The sequence below is a fragment of the Calidris pugnax genome, unplaced genomic scaffold (assembly GCF_001431845.1).
Source record: "Calidris pugnax isolate Ruff unplaced genomic scaffold, ASM143184v1 scaffold109, whole genome shotgun sequence".
Classification (NCBI taxonomy): Eukaryota; Metazoa; Chordata; class Aves; order Charadriiformes; family Scolopacidae; genus Calidris; species Calidris pugnax.
The window spans coordinates 256,945-274,605 of NW_015090844.1; the positions used below are offsets into that span (position 1 = coordinate 256,945).

The 17,661-nt window shown below is 40.7% G+C and overlaps 1 protein-coding gene across 1 annotated transcript in view; it reads left to right on the forward strand.

The window, feature by feature from the left end:
* The window catches only part of GCNT1 (glucosaminyl (N-acetyl) transferase 1, core 2), a 15,275-nt gene extending 2,141 nt beyond the window's left edge, over positions 1-13,134 (forward strand). The window contains exons 2-3 of the mRNA XM_014942637.1: positions 10,265-10,393; positions 10,802-13,134. Coding sequence (XP_014798123.1) covers positions 10,939-12,210 — 1,272 coding nt within the window. The 5' untranslated portion in view covers positions 10,265-10,393; positions 10,802-10,938 and the 3' untranslated portion in view covers positions 12,211-13,134. The remainder of the gene's footprint in view (positions 1-10,264; positions 10,394-10,801) is intronic.
* The last annotated feature ends 4,527 nt before the right edge of the window (positions 13,135-17,661 follow it).

Consider the following 17,661-nt stretch of genomic DNA (forward strand, 5'->3'; position numbering starts at 1 on the left):
GCTGAGGATCCCCTCGGAGCAGGGACGGCACAAAGCCTTTTCCACGTGTCTCCCTCACCTGGCCGTGGTCTCCCTGTTTATCAGCACTGCCACGTTTGCCTACCTGAAGCCCCCCTCCATCTCCTCCTCACTCCTGGACATAGTGGTGTCATTTCTGTACTCGGTTGTTCCTCCAGCCATGAACCCCCTCATCTACAGCATGAGGAACTAGGAGCTCAAGGATGCCCTCAGGAAACTCTTGCAATATACTGTATTTCAGCATCAATGAGATAACTGTCTCCTGTGACTCCCAACATTGTCTCTTTTTCATAAGCTTGTTTCTTTTCTTTTCTTTCCTTTGTTCCTTCTTTCCTTTCCTTCCTTCCTTCCATCCTTCCTTCCTTCCCGCCTTCATGTCTTCTTTCTTTCATTTCTTTCTTTTTTTTTTTCTTTTCTTTTCTTTCCTTTCTTTGTTTTCTTTTTTTCCTTTCTTTCTTTCTTTCCTTTCTTTCTTTCTTTCTTTCCTTTCTTTCTTTCTTTCCTCCTTTCTTTCTTTCTTTCTTTCTTTCCTCCTTTCTTTCTTTCTTTCTTTCCTCCTTTCTTTCTTTCTTTCTTTCCTCCTTTCTTTCTTTCTTTCTTTCTTTCCTCCTTTCTTTCTTTCTTTCTTTCTTTCCTCCTTTCTTTCTTTCTTTCTTTCTTTCCTCCTTTCTTTCTTTCTTTCTTTCCTCCTTTCTTTCTTTCTTTCTTTCCTCCTTTCTTTCTTTCTTTCTTTCCTCCTTTCTTTCTTTCTTTCTTTCCTCCTTTCTTTCTTTCTTTCTTTCCTCCTTTCTTTCTTTCTTTCTTTCCTCCTTTCTTTCTTTCTTTCTTTCTTTCCTCCTTTCCTCCTTTCTTTCCTCCTTTCCTCCTTTCTTTCCTCCTTTCCTTCCTCCTTTCCTCCTTTCCTTCCTCCTTTCCTCCTTTCCTTCCTCCTTTCCTCCTTTCCTTCCTCCTTTCCTCCTTTCTTTCCTCCTTTCCTCCTTTCCTCTCTGCCTTTCTTCCTTTCTTTCCCCCCTTTCTGTCTGCCTTTCTTCCCTCCCTGGCTGTGCCTGACACCGCAGCGGTGCGTGCAGGGGAGCCCAGAGCAGGCTGTTGGCTGCGGGGGTGCGGGGTTGGTATGAAATCTGTTAGTGAGCACAGAGTTCAAGGGACATCTGATGCTCCTGAGGTATTGCAATCCTGGGGTGTGTCGTCTTCCCCCCCCCCTTCCCTGTTAAACTTGCTAGAACTGGGAAAACCCTGAAGAAACCTCCTTCTTTTCCAGAACAGCAAAGCTGTTTAGAAGGTTGTAAATAGTTTTCTGTGACCCAAGTTGGGTGGGAGGACTCAGAAGCCTGACAGGAGGCTCAGTTGTGCTCTGGCAGTTTGCCTCCTTTCAAGGTTGCTTAGAAAAGTAGATTTCTTTGTGGGAAAAAGGAGGAGTGGCAGCAGGAGAGTACTGCTGTTTTGGAGGCTGCAATTTTAAATTCCTCGTTTAATGGAATATGAGGTGGATGACCTCAGAGCTGGCAAGAATGGCAGAGTCAGAAATGGTAGTAAAAGAAGTGGGGACACATGTAGCATTTCAGTCTATCGACTTCAACTGGAAAATTGTTGTGAAAAATTATGCGATATTTGTAGCTCAAGTTGGATCTCAGTTACAATAGCACATTGCTTTTGAAAGTAGGTGTATACAAAGGAAAATACTGGTTTAAATGTCTCCCAGTGATTCTGTAGTATAGCAAACATCAGTTATCAACATCATCTCTTTTCTGTGAATCTGAATTGTCTGGGGTTATACTTCTTTCTTGAGGCCAGAAGAGCCAGAAGTTGTTTTAAAGACACAATTACCCAAAAACCCAATACCTTTGCCAAGTTTGTTCTCTTTTTTCTAACTTAAGCAAAACGCACTGGGGAACACACAAGCTGAAGATTTACAGTCTGGTCTGCTGCGCTGAGAATAGGGTGATTTACTAAGCCAAATACTACTTTCCAAATTTGTTGCCACAATAGAAAACCCACTGCTAGTCTTACAAAAAAAAAAATTTAATTTTGTTTTTCTAATAATCTCCTCCTGGTTTTCCCTTGGATTTCAATGAAATCCAAAAGTTCTCCGCTTACTTTGGTTTGTAAGCTCCTGAAACTTGAAAATACCTAGCTACCAACGTAGAATTCTGTTTTAGGAAAGGTGAAAAAAGGTAATTCCACAAGAACGTAGCATGCCCAGCTAGTACAACTGAAGTAACTTGTGCTATTAGGTTTCCTTCATACCTCCAGGGAAACCACTACTTGCACTGCGAAGCATTATTGTGCACGGGATAATCATAAGGCTAGTACAGAACTTAATAAAACAAACACAAAGCTTGTCGCATCTCAGAAAATTGTGACAGGTTATCTCAGAAAGCTGCATCCACCGGACAAGAATGGTGCAAATTGTAACAAAAACTGTGTGTTTGGTAACGGCTACTCTCTGTGTTACTCTCTTCCCAGGTGTGGATTCTCCTGTCATACCTATTGTTCTCAGTTAGATTTCAAATTAATTGTATTTCTCAATTAGATTTCTTCTTTTACTTATCTTTTTGTGGGGTGGAAGGATTAGGCTGTTTTCCTACTGAAAAATCCTGCAAGGAAGGGAATGAGAGGTGGCAGTTCTCACCCAGTGTAAAGTTTCTGTGATGGCGTTGAAAGTTATCCATTGCTGATGATATATACAGTACTATATAATACGATGTGTGTGGGGGGGTGTGTTTGTGTGTCTTTTGTGTATTTTCCAGCACAACCTACTTTCCAGGTAGTATCTGCTCCTTAGACAACAAAAAGTTTTATTTTTGAACTGTATTTTTGTGTGCAGTTGTCTTGCAGGTCAGATTACACTCATCTCATCTGACATGAATAGTGAAAATAACCAAAAATATCATATAATACTTCTTAAACTGTAGATTAAAAGTAGGAAGTATAATTTTATTGACTTGCACAATAGAAGTAGGAAGTATTACTTTATTGACTTGCACAATAGAGTTAAGCCTACACAACTAAGCATGATATTGATCCTTGTTAGCCCTGTAACTACAAGAGACATTTGTTCTTTCCAGAGGAGATGATTGCTGCTGTTACCATTTGTTCTTTAGCTCACTGATTAACTGTAACTGTAGGTATGGCTTTAAACTATTTTCTTTTACATAGGGCTAAAGAAGGTGTCCTCAGAATAATATTTTAAATGTGCTTGAAGAAGGGTCCAAGTACTCAAAAATTTGACTGCCTCTTTCTTCCCCCATGAGGTTTAGTTGTGGTTTAATATAGGTTTCCTTTCCTCTAACAGTCTGCCAGTGTGTCCCATTCTGAAATACAGCATTGTCACATTTAGCAGTTAGCAAAATTCTGTAAATGGGCACGAGGAGCGCAGCAACTGCTCCATTCCTGGCAAAATTATAGTTCCTACTTTAGAATACTGTGAAAAAATAGACATGCATTTTACTTTGAAGCAGCCAATGTGTATAAGTTACCTTGATGAACACCAGGCAGTTTTACTGGCTGTTAAATTGGACAATTTTAAAGATTTTGTGGGTTTTTGTTTTGGAATTTGTGAGTGTAATTTCAGTGCTAGTTACTTTGAAGTAAAAAGTAATTTTTTTAGTGAGTTGGTTACTAAGTGAGTTAGTTACTTTTCCTCAGTACTAGGAGTTGCAGATTCTTGAGGTAGGAACTGGTTACTGAATGGCTTTGCTGTAATGGCTTTACTTGCTGCAGTTGAAATTTCTTATTGTTATATGTCTGCCTGTGGGACCTTTAAGGATGAATGTAAAGGCAGGCAAATGGGAATCAGGCTTTCAGCTGCTCTGAGGAAGATTTACTTGATACAGTAGTACAAGAGAGGATAAGAAAGGCTATCAAAATTTACATTTTTTCAGTGCCATTTTACACATCAAGTGTATGTTCATGGGGGTTTTACTTGGCTTTTAAAAGAGAAAGATTTTAGTCTGTCAGATTCCTGACATTTGAACATAAGATCTCCACATAACTCTGGGGTTTGAATGTATTTTGATACTTCTCTGCCCCTTATCCCCTCCGCTCATGAAAAACAAGTATCTACTTTTAGCTACAATCACTATTTAATCTCCATGTAGTGGTATGCGTAGAAGTGCTGGTCATTTGGGGAGCTTTGTTTAAAGCTGCCTTCTAAGCTGACGAGACTGGAGATGTATTTTTACCTATAAAAAGGAAAGGTTGTCTTCTTTTTCTTTTTCTTTTTTTTTTTTTTTTTAAGCAGCTCTGGAGGAAATGCCCTCCTTTTGCAGAGTGCTGTCAATGAGGAGACAACTGCACCCACATGGAACCCTGCCGCTGCCTCTGACTGACTTTCTGAGTTAAGGTTTTAGCCCTGTAAAGTCTAATGGTATCTCAAATACTCAGCTTATGACCAATCCTTATTTTCAGTAAGGCTGAAGGCCATCTAATGGAACAAACATGAGTACTTTTGTTCAGTTACAGGCATATCTGCTTTCAAGATCATGCTGTTCGATCTCATGGAAATGCCAAGTAAATGTGACTGCTTTGTGTCTGGCAGATCCCTGCAGATAACCCTGCGTCTGTGTGGTCTGTCTTCGTGCTCATGCCTGTTTGTGTTTATGCAAGCTGCTTACTGCTTTAAAAATCACTTCCTTCCTCAGAACGAATGTTCTGCATAACTGAACCTGAATGGAAGCAGGTTAATTGTAATAACTGCTTGCAGGACATGGATGCTTTTAAGCATCGTGGATACACCCTGGTAAAACTCAAGGATTTTGCAGGAAATCCATCCTCAGTGGAGGGTCTTCTTCAAGTGTTGAGGAAAAGTTTTGTATCTTGGGTGGAATTTGTGAATGGGGAAAGAGAACAGCAAGGATCTGGTCAACACCCGCTCAATTAATATTTTTAGGGGTAGTTGAAGCTTCCTTACATCTTCCCTCCCTCCCAGGCGAGAGAAGGGAAAAATAAGTCAGTTCTGACTTTCACTCCCCACCCATCAAAACGATTACTTGTCTCCTGGCCCATCCCAACTACCACTTCAGGGGTGGATGTACTCAGCACTTCATTTTCCACTTGTTATTTAGAGAAATACATTTTTCTAAATAACAACTCACAGGTTGTCATGAATGGATGTAGGATATTAGTGCAGCTGCCGGGGAGTTTTCAAATACCTACCCCTGCTGCAAGGCCTTGACTAAATGCTAATGGGTCTGTGGACATATGATAGAGGCTGGTGTAATGCTCGTGTTGCTGGGTCCTTTCCACAGCATACCAAAAATCACCAAAGCAACTACAAGGGAGCAAACATCAATGTCTGGTATTTGTTAGGGGAAGCAGAACAGGAAGAAAAATTAAGGGAAGGAGCCAGGTGTGCCTTGGTTCAGCAGCCCACAAAGCTGAGAGAGTTGTGATGCTAGAACATTGCAGCTAAGCCTGCAAGGCCTATGGGATCTTCTCTGCTCTTGTTGTAACTGGTTTTGACCTCCCGACAGCCTCTGGGATGCTAACTCTAGACTCCTTCCTGGCCTTTCTATCAGTCTTTCACAAGATATACATGACAGCCTCTGGGATGCTAACTAACTCTAGACTCCTTCCTGGCCTTTCTATCAGTCTTTCACAAGATATACAGGCTGCTGAAGTACCCCAAAGTACTTTCTTACCCTGTACCTACCCCCTTCTGAACTTCTGGTGCTGATGCTGGCCCATGGTGTATTTTGCACGCTACATTGCTTCCTTTTGGATGGCAAATCGGCGTTTAACATCTTGCCTCAACAGTTTTTCCACTGATGTGAGAAGTGCCAAAATTACAAGACACATGATTTTCTTTGGTTCCTGTGCCACCAGCCCCTAACGATTCTCATCTTATCATGAGATGGGTCTTTGTACCATTTCACAGCAAGCCCTAGATGCTTTTTCCAAGGAAAAATGTACTTAGGGTAAAAACGTATGGTTATTGCTTAAACACAAAAAAAAAAAAAACCTACTTGGTTTGCAGTTTCGCTCTGCTCTCTAAATTCCTTCAGCCAGGACAGAGGAGGGTGGTGTGTTTTATGCGAGCTGGCGGGAGGGAGGCTTTGCAGCTCCTGGGGACCGAGAATCCTGCTATCCCAATCCCAACGCTGTGACTCCAGCAAAGTGCCGCCCTAGAGTAATACTGAGTAGAGACTGCCGCTGCTTTTCACCTCATTTCGGGAAAGACCCATCTCTCACTTTCAGCCATACCAGTGCAAACAGGTGCCGGCAGGCCTGGAACCTGGGTTTGCTGTGGCGTGGTGAGCGGTTAAGGCCTTTGGGCAAGCTGTGGGGGCTGGAGACCAGCCCTGCCATGGCATCACTGAGGCAGGGGCTGACAGCACTGTGAGGATCACGGGGGAGCCAACAGGGGACTGGCTGAAGCCATCAAGGTATAATCTTATAAAAGGGTAAATGTACGCTCACAGCCCAAAAAGCCAAGAAAAAAGATTCAGATTAGATATCAGGAAGAAATTTTTTACTGTGAGGGTGGTGAGGCACAGGAACACGGTGCTCAGAGAAGCTGTGGAGGCCCCATCCCTGGAAGTGTTCAAGGCCAGGCTGGATGGGGCCTTGAGCAACCTGCTCTAGTGGGAGGTGTCCCTGCCCATGGCAGGGGGGTTGGAACTAGATGATCTTTGAGGTCCCTTCCAACCCTAACCATTCTATGATTCTATGATTCTATGAAATGTGACCAGCAGATCAGGGAAGGCGATTCTGCCCCTCTACTCCCCTCTCTTGAGACCCCACCTGCAGTACTATGTCTAGCTTCGGAGTACTCAGCACAAGAAAGACATGGACCTGTTGGAGTGGGTCCAGTGGAGGGCTACAAAGATGTTCAGAGGGATGGAGCACCTCTCCTGTGAGGACAGGCTGAGAGAGCTGGGGTTGTTCAGCCTGGGGAAGAGAACTCTCCAGGGAGATCTTATAACGGCCTTCCAGCACCTGCAGGGGCCTACAGGAGGGAGGGACTCTTCATCAGGGACTGGAGCGATAGGGTAAGGGGTAATGGTTTTAAACTGAAAGAGGGGGGATTTAGATTAGATATTAGGAAGACATTCTTTACTGTGAGGGCGGTGAGACGCTGGAACAGGTTGCCCGGGGAAGCTGTGGAGGCCCCATCCCTGGAAGTGTTCAAGACCAGGCCAGATGGGTCTTTGAGCAACCTGGTCTGGTGGGAGGTGTCCCTGCCCAGGGCAGGGGGGTTGGAACAAGATGATCTTTAAGGTCCCTTCCAACCCAAACCATTCAATGATTCGTGCCTTTGAGGCCCTGGCGGCAGCCATGAGGGCTGAACGCAGACAGATCGCCAGAGAGGCCAGCTCACTGAATCTGCTGCCATACTCCTCCCAGTCTGGCGTGCGGCCAGCAGAGATGGGAGAAGGGCTGCTCCTTCCACCAGCAGCATGTCATGGTATCGGACCAGTTGTTCCATGAAGCTGCACTGAAGAGGTCTGCTGTGTTGGTGGCCAAAGGCTGGTTTCCCTGTTGATGGGGTGAGGCACTTGGCCTTCGTTAGGACTGGTGTAGTGGCACTTTGCCCTCCCTGCACCCTCATGAACATCCTCTTTCATAGGATATAAACCAGCTATATAAAATGTTGTTAACCCAACAGGCTAAATTACTAATCTGACCCATGGTACTGACTGAAGCAAGTCAGCAATAGACTGCGTAGGTACGGATGCCAAAGTAGCTTAAGAGGAATAAACTTCATCAAAGAAAGGCTGCAGCCATGGACAAGAGGGAGCAATGCTTTTCTGCACCCAGCTTAGCATGTGATTTTAGATAAGTTTGGCTTCACCCATCCTTAAAAACAAACAGAAAATCCCAAAAGAAACGTAAGTCTTCAGAGAAAAAAACCCAAACAAATAAGACCTTTTACGTGATTATACCACAGCTTGGTGGGAGACCAAAGTTCACATGGAGGTTTTATACAGACAGGCAGGGCTGGAGGTGCAGCATGAAATGGCGGTGCTATTAGTAAGGACCCTTATATCCACACCATGGGGCTGAGTATACAAGGCCTTTCTGAAAGAGATTCTTTATCCTGCTTTTATCTGTTTTATTCTAAAACAGGAGCAGGAAATACTCGCTTTCATCTAAGTTTTATTCTAAAACAGGAGCAGGAAATACTTCTTAGTAAGCTTTATTCTTCTGAAATCATAGAGGGTAAAGACCTCAGTGATAGCTTTTGATTAAGTGTGCCTGCATTGTAAAGAACAGGGAGGGGGTGGCCATCCTCTTGAACTGTGTGTTACTCCACAACGCCAGTCCTCCTATAAAAACTGAGAATAGGATAAAATAGTAGTGCTAACACTCATCCTAAAGAAAGAATGATCCCATGTTCTGTCAGCTAAAGCTTCACAAATGTATGTGTAGTCTTAAGTTCTGAGTTGATAGCCAGAAGACAGTAATTTAAGGGTAACCGGTATCACAAGTTATATCCTATGGAAGTATATACTCAGTAGAGATTATGGAGATTACCACATAGCAACTATCCTTCCTTTGTTAATTTCATATGTGATGGATATATTTTTATTGGATCAGATCCACTAGTCAAAACTAGAGGATGTCAGTAAGCAAGTGTGCAATTATAAAGCATGTTAAAACTTGCTCTAAATCATGTCATGTTTGATGTCACATTGTGAGCTGAAAGTGATAGTTGAAGAGTTTCCCTTTTAAATATGTTTGATGTCACATTGTGAGCTAAAAGTGATAGTTGAAGAGTTTCCCTTTTAAATTTTTTAATTCAAATTCAAAGTGTGAGACATGATACTTAGAAGGTACCTCTGTTCTTTCAGCTGCAATTGCACACTAGTTCACCTGGCTAGTATTGGAGACGTACAACGATTGCACGCTCGCTTTCCGGGTATTATAAGGTGGCCCATCCCTTAAGGGTTAAAATTTTAGTTCTTCCAGTTTGCCTTCACTATACGCCTAAACCAGACTTGGAACAAATGCCCACCCCGTAAGATAAATTAGAAACACAGGATAAAATAGTTACAGGCGTAACTCTGAAAACAAAGTACACTTTATAGTAAATAAGGTGTTTATTAAATGCGTTAGTCACAAATAGTTTGTGGCCTCTGCCTGTTGGTGGCTTGAATGACAAAATATTTGGTTATTGTACTTCCTTAAAATACTGCTGATCCCTATAGCTCTGCTAGACATTCGTGCAGTGAGCCAGACCTTACCCTCCACCTACTACAGGTGGATCAATTCCTGCAGTCAGTTTGCAATGCTGTGGGCACATTACTACCAGCATTACTGTTCTGAGATTTGCAAGTAGCACGTTAAAAGCAACAGTTTGAGAATGAAAAGCTAAAATGATATTGAGGTAGCTTAAAGAAAAGAGACAAAAAAAGAAGAAAAACCCTACACTGAACAGTCTGCAGCAAAACCCAGAAGTGGACACAGTGCACACTTCTTTTTCTTAAATTTTCTTACCAGCTTTTGGGAGTAGCAATTATTCTCAAAGCTGTTCAGAAAGTTATCCAGAGGCATTAAATTTTTCTTAAAAGTAGTAACAATGAAAGGAGCTGTACATGTCTCAAATAATTCAATATTTCATTAACCTTTTAACTTACAGATTAAAATTTTGGAAGGCACTCTCTATAAACTCTATTGGCTTTTGCAGTTAGAGGTTGGTTTGAAATTCAAATCTGCACTGAATTACTAGGCAATGAATTTGTGAGTACAAATGGCATTTGAGTGGCAGTGTAAGTTGAGTTATTCTGTTATTCTTTTATTGATTAGTTTCCTGCATAAGGTAGTACCTACAAAAAAAGACACCCAGCTCTGTAATCCAGTTCTAGACTGCAGTTTTCTCAGCAACTATAGCTGTAGCAGCTGCATAACCAGGCAGTGATCCCTTCATAGAATACTGAAACAGAAAGAAACTGCTTAAGGGGAAACAGGCTAATAAATTAAAATGATGTAGTGCCTGTGAAATAAAGATGAAAATAAAATTGGCATATTATAAATCTTGTTGCAATCAACCTGGCAGCATATTTCCACTTAAAAGCAATTTCTGTATCATAAAAACGTGTGTTTAACCGATGGTAACACAACACTGCTGTGCTCTTAGATTCGTCCATTTGCAATGACTTAACACAAATCAGCTTTAGAGATAGGCCATAAGTATTGCCTTTTACCTTAAAAAGGTACTTCAGCAATTCAGTCACAGCTGTTCTCAGAACTCTGAAAGTTGAAGAGCTATGCTATACTAATTTCTTTCTCCCTTTCTCATCAGGTCTTTCTTGATGATATCTCTGAGCTCATCTGCAGGACGTTGAAGAGACCGTATCTCAATCTCAAAAGGCTTCAGGGACTGCTTTCCTGGTGAGACGATAAAGCATGGCTAGCATCCAGGAAGTGAGTGGTAAGTTATAATTATAATGAAATCTGTGTCACTGCTGAAGCGAGTATAAAACATTCTTGTCAAACTCTGAAGTGCGAATTAACATCAAATACTTGCTTCTCAGTAATGTATGTGACTTACTGGCTTTTCTTTTGTCAGATCCCGCTTAATCAGCTCTGTTTTCTTACTAAGTTTGGTTTGTAGTCTTAGTACTACAGAAATAGTGTCTCATGGAAACTATCTGCCTCTCCCAATCTTTTTCTAGAAAAACAATTTTATTCATTAATTTCTTATTTTCAGCAGAATATTTTTGACTGAACTATTCAATTTTTTATTGTCACAAAATAACAATGTTATTATAAATGGTTTGGTTTTTTTAAAGAAACCTTTTTGGTCTTTGAATGACAGTCATATTTCATTTTATTTTAGGATTTTTCCTTCCATCTCTCTGACAAATTCACCAAATTCCTGAGGAACACAAACTGTTTTTTCTGAAGTTGTTGAAGCTGATATGAGCAGAGCGGAGGGCATTTTTTTTAGCCCTGCAAAGCTACTTGGTATTTGAAATGCTGAAGAGGAAATTACGGTTTTGCCACAACTCGCGCTTCAGGCTTTTCTTGGGTCTAACTCTTATTTTAGTAATCATTTCGGTTTTAAAAGTTAACCAGAAACAACACTTCTTAAATCGGAGGCATCTAGAGCTGACAAAAGAAGATCCTATTGGCAATGTTAACTGCACCAAGATTATAGAAGGGGATATAGAAGAAATTCAAAAAGTAAAGCTTGCGATGTTGCTAACGTCATTTAAGAAACGCCACAGACTAACAACAAATGATTATATTAACATGACAGCAGACTGTGCCTCCTTCACCAAGACTAGGAAATACATTATGGAACCTCTCAGCACTGAAGAAGCAGAATTTCCAATTGCTTACTCAATAGTAGTTTATCACAAAATTGAGATGCTTGATCGACTTCTAAGATCAATCTATGCCCCTCAGAATTTTTACTGCATTCATGTTGACAAAAAGTCTCCAGAATCCTTTTTTGCTGCTGTGAAGGGAATAGTCTCATGTTTTGATAATGTCTTTATTTCCAGCCAGTTAGAGAGTGTTGTATATGCTTCATGGAGCAGGGTGCAGGCAGACATTAACTGCATGAAAGATCTCTACAGAAGAAGTTCAAACTGGAAATACCTAATAAACCTCTGTGGCATGGACTTTCCTATAAAGACCAACCAGGAAATAGTAGAGAAATTAAAAGCCCTCAAAGGTGAAAACAGCTTGGAAACAGAAAAAATGCCCATTTATAAAGAAGTTAGGTGGAAAAAACACCATGAGATTATTGATGGTAGAATAAAGAACACAGGCGTAGACAAAGAACCGCCACCTCTCAGTACTCCAATTTTTTCCGGAAGTGCCTATTTCGTAGTTAGTAGAAGATTTGTAGAATATGTATTAGAAAGCAGCAAAATACTTAAGTTCATTGAGTGGGCGAAAGATACATACAGCCCAGATGAGTACCTGTGGGCAACAATTCAGAGAATCCCTGAAGTCCCGGGTGCAGTTTCTTCTAGTGGCAAGTATGACGTTTCTGACATGAATGCAGTGGCCAGGTTTGTCAAGTGGCAGTACTTTGAAGGTGACGTATTGAAAGGTGCACCCTACCCACCATGCAGTGGAGTTCATGTTCGCTCTGTCTGTGTTTTTGGGGCAGGAGACCTGAACTGGATCCTACGAAACCACCACTTCTTTGCTAATAAGTTTGACACTGATGTTGACCCTTTTGCAGTGAAATGTTTGGAAGAGCATTTGCGACACAAAGCTTTGTATCTGTGAAAGAACTGGAATACTGCATGCTCCATGCTGATTATGGGTATAACATTTCTCATCACGTTGGTGTGGTGGTGAAGACACCCACCCCGCCTTGTCCATGGGCAAGGGGGAGAGAACACATGTATCAAGTGGATATGGGGATTTCTTGTCTTGCACACTGGGGCCTGAAAATTTGGGGACGAAATTGAAGACAGCAATTTTTGGAAGGCTAACTATTTTCAATATTTATTATCTGAAGGGTGTAGTTAATTGCAGTAGTTTTGCTAAACTATTTGTTTTAAGGCTTGGAAAATGCATATTGTTCATGGTTACTCCTCATTTTTTTCCCATGAACATAACGCTAGCTGGAAGGGAAAGGTGAAACGGGGAGGAAAAAAAGGGAAAAAAGCAGCTGGACTGCACAGACTTCATACTGAGTACAGAAAGATCTCAGGAAACTAACATTAGAATTGATCTGAAGACTATACAAAAGGGAATGTACCAAAGCCAGCTGTCATCATTGAACTTAAATCTGATTGCTGTAGTTCTGTAATGTGTAATTCTTAATCCTTCTGAAAATTTCATCTTCAGCGTAGAGTATTAAGGACTTGTGTTTAAATTTGGTAGTCAAATCTTGCTTTTGTACTCTTAAACTCCCCTCATAATGTGATATAAAGTTTATACACTAGTTTGTAATTACATCTTCTCAGGGAAACTTCAGTTTTGTGCCTAAAGAGAGGTAGATGTGTAACTTTACAGTTTTTAGTGTGTCAGGAGTCTTGCCTTTATATCCAAAATGACTCAAGTTTGTCAAAACTTTCAAAGAACTGCAGTGGTGTCCGTATGTCACCAGTGGAACTGCTGGTTTCTGCTTTTGGTCAAGCTCAACTTGCATTCCAGATTATTTTAACATTGAGTATGCAAAAATAAAATTATTTTTCTAAATGATATTGCCTCTTCCTACAATTGAAGTCCTTCTAAAAGCACTAGCAAAAAATCCTAATGATGAAGACTTAAAATGTTTTTACTGTAGGTTGCTATACACAACTGAAGCTGCAGCTGAGCCAAGTGCTACCTTTCCTCTGTGTGTCCATTCATTCGTGTGTCTAAGTTTGTTTATGTTTAGCTGGTGCAGCTGATTTTTATTTATTTGCTTCTTTTGGTGGAAGGGAAAGAAGGAAATCTGAACGTGTTTTGCTCCAGGTTAGGTCCCTGCTTAGTTGAGGTGCTGCAGTGTGCCACAGAAGCATGGTGATGAGAAAACAGGACACTCTGAAGGATGATACTTCTTTCCATATCAGTTGAGGTTTTTCAGGCGTAGTTACTGCCAGGTCTCTTATCTTACTCCTGAGATGACAGTGGAATTTATTACAGGCACTGGCAAATGGCAAACTAGACTAAATTCTTTGTTTCTTGAACTGTTGCTGTAATGGCAGCAGGTATTTCTTACAAAGGTAGTTTGTCATGAAGTTTCTCCTAAGGCATGCCCCAAAATTTAGACATTAACATAATGAACTGCTTACCGTTGATCATGCAAATGGCGAGGGAGGCAAGCGATTTAATCTGAAATAGGGCCTATTCTTGCCAACCTCTGCCTTCAAAACCACCTGAAAGCTGTTTAGGGAGCCTTCAGAGACTCTCACATGATGCATAATCAGGTAATTAAAGCCTACGAGCTGGGGCAGTGGAGGGAAATACCCTGTCTTCCCCACCCTTTGGCTTTTCTACAAAAATGCTCTTGAAGACAGTTGTGCTGTACCACAAGCTACAACAAGGTGTAACTTCACTGCATATAATTCTGGGGAATTCCAGAAAGTCATGTGCTATTTTAGCAGAAAGGAAGGTATTTGATTTTAAGAATTTCCACCTAAAGACAAGCTACATGAGTCGCTTCTGTAAGACCAGATGTGCTAGTTCATATAGATGGAAAAAGTGATAATGAAGCTCTCTGCACAGGATGCACTGTTGACTCGGTTGCTTGAAATCTGCTGGGCAGCTGGAGCACCAACCCCGTTACCTACCTATTCCAGCCTGCTTTGTCCCTGCTCGTCTGTATGATGCAATGGGTGGCTGTATCTCTGCTGTGAATGATACTGCTACTGTAGATAGTGAGGATGCTACTGGACTAGGTGCTCCAAATGTTACTGTTTGGATAGAGTCAATAGAGATTCCATGCACGTCTACTATATATTCTGGTCTGTACTGAAGGAAAAATAGGAGAATGCTGCTGTTTAGCATACATTCTCCATAAGAGAAGGCGGCGTTGCTCATTTTTCTGGAGAAAATTTATCACAAAAAACCCCAACTCCCTAAAACTGACTTGTAGAAGCGACACCCTGATACAGTCGATTTTAAATGGTCTAGAAAGGCAGTTTCATTAAAAGAACTCTTAATCTGTGGAACAAGTACCGAATGTGCCAAATGAAATTAATAGATTAATTAAAAGTACTGTAACAATGCATACAGAAAAGATACAATAGCCAGCTGTAATAGGTAGAGAAAGCAATCTAACTTACATTAGTATTTCAGTGAATCTGCCAAGCAACTTCGCTTAAATAATCATCATCCTACAATTAAGCAACTTTGTGGCACCAACAAAACTCAAATGAAACCTAGATTACATCCCTTACCAACATCAGCATTTATTCATAACGTCTCAATTTTCTACTGGCTGTTTAGAGGACTGGAGTGCAAACGTGGTACTGGCTTGAGTGAACATGAAAGAGAAACTGATACTGCAGCAACAACCTAATCTTGATGCCGTGCTGAAGATGCTGGGCTCTTGTCAGGAAAAGCTAAAAATCAAAAGCTTAATGATAACATCAATGTTAATTCAGAATACACTGGTGCTCTAATACAAGAAAACTGCTGGTTTACTCTGATCATCCCTCTGGGGAAGAAGGCAACACACCGGACCTGCAGCAGGGTTGAAGCTGGACGGAGGATAGAGAAGTTAAAATGGGAGCTGTGGTGGTGGGTTCAGCTACGGTGTTGCCCAGGACACTCAGCATACCTGCTTTTTCCAGTCCCTGCTGCATGCTCCCAGCTCACACCTCGCATGGTGACCTCATCATCATTTGGGCAGCCAGAAAAAAAACCGGTTTCCATTCTGCCTACCAAATAGCTGCTGAAGTAACACCTGTGCTATTCAAAATTCCCTGCCTTGTCTTTCAGTTTTCCTTAGCAGAATTTTCCCAAAGGGCTCAGTGCATCGAAGGTGCTGCTGTAGCTCAGTCCCCACTTACACATAAGCATTTTGAGCGGCCCTAATAATTACAATTTCCTTGGTTTACTGATAATAATTATGGTAACCAAGTATTTTGTATCACTAACCAGGCTCAAAGGCTGATATGATCCCAGCAACCTAATACTTGTGCTTTCGTCTCCTTCCTGCCTTAGGTTTGATTTGACAGGAAGCATGTGTTTGACTACCTTACTATCTAGCACAACAAAAAACAACAGGAAACTTTCAAGATGAATGCGGCAGTTACAATTAATGGTCATGAATGAGCCAGATCACCATTACTTGATGCATTTTCAAGTGACCTGAAAATTAAAAATTGATCTGAGTTATAACATGAATGCATTAGAAGATAAAAATGAAAGAAGAGGCCATCTGCTCCAACATACTTATTCTGTACTGATAAGGAGGATATAATCCCTTCCTCCAGATTCAGTGCTATTGCTAGCTCCGAATGGTTGTGGCAGTCATTAAAAATAAAAAAAAAACCATGATTTACTTTAAGTTCTGTTGCATATTTCACTGTCTTTATTTGTAGCTTCTTTTACTCTTGAAAATTTTAGTGGTGGATTTTTGTTTAGTCACTTATAGCATATGTAAAAGAAAGAATATAGGGAGCACCTCTTCAGTTAATTAAAACATAGGAAGTTGTATTATGTAAAATGGCTTCCCAGTTCCACTTAGCAATAACATTCATCCTCAGCTTAATATTTCAGTAATCTTTGAGACCAGTTTCCATAGTTTTCAAATTCTCTTCTTTCCAAAACATCAATTTCCATAATTGTGCCTTTAATGCCCTAGACTGCAGTGTGGTAAACTAAAAGTAACCCGCTTTTGACAGGCAGGGAGCCTTCCAGGTGCCTTAGACAGCAGACATAAAAAGGAAATACCCTATAGGTTATGGTCTTTATTCCAAATCAAGTCACTCAACTTACTCCAGATATTCTTACTCAGTTTTCAAGAGTCAACGCTAATGTGTTCTATCAAGTTATTTTCCTTATACATATCCTGGAATTTTTCTGTTTTATAACTGAAAAGAGTCAGTTTCTTACTCTTTGGATACAAATAACAGTTTGGTTTTTTTTCTTCTTCTTTTGTGGGTTAGCCACTAACGTCACACAGATCCTTTGTATTTGCATTATGGTCTCCATTATTTGCCTTGCCATGCCTTACCTTACAATACCTTTCCCTTTCCCTTCAGGCAGGGAAACATTTTGCTCAGTGCCCTCATTTGAATTCTGAGGCCGTGAAACTGAGCGTGAGTCTTACACATTGTTGGGTTCTTCTAGGATCTACCAGCATTCCTTTTAGTTTGTCTGTCTTCTACAGCTATAATTGATCTTGACAAGAAAAAAGTTAATAACACAGCTAAATCCTTGAAGTCAAACCAATGTATTTAAAAATATATTATTTTCCCCCCAAAAAAACCTAAGTTATGTGGGAAAAAAATTATATAGGGAAAAAATTCAGCTAAGAAAAACATGCCAGGATAGGCCCTGAGTGGATGCCACCTGTTAAAATCCATGTTGTATATTCCAAGACAGGATGTTGGAACAACTTCTGACAGATACTGGTCTAACTATATTTTTTAAAAATAATTTCCTCTGGATTTGGGAACCTAGGCGTCTGGGGAGATATAGTCGCATACAAGTAATAATCTTTTTTTCTGTACCATGAAATTATATTAATCTTTCCTATTGTCATATTTTTTCTTATTTTCAAGGGCTTGAGCCTACCTTCATTCTCTTATTTAAACAAGCAATACTTCACAAATCCTTTAGAAGAAAATGTTTAGTTACTAATATCTCCACTAACTTTAATGAAATTAGTTTGTCTACATCAAAACCCTTTATCTGTCTTCCTGTCCACCAACCTGGTTCTTCTACACATGGGGGTGGGGAGCAGAAGTGGTCATACGGCTTCAAAATACATTTTACCAACTGGTATGTGATAAAGAAAGTGAAAGTTGTGGCTTTGCATCAACAGTTATGAGTGAGTCTTTAGTGTATTTTTGCCACCAGCTGTGTGAATTGCTATTAGTGATGCTGAAAAGAGGGATTTCCCAGTGCTGATGTGAAATTAGTTTAGTATGGAAAACACACTGGAAGGTATTACATCACCTGTTTGTAGGTGATCCTCATAATCCTGTTTAGTAGCAGACTGATATCAGTTAAGCAAGTTGCTTGCACCAGGCCGTTAAACTTTAATTGCCTTTTTGAACCACTAGATTATTA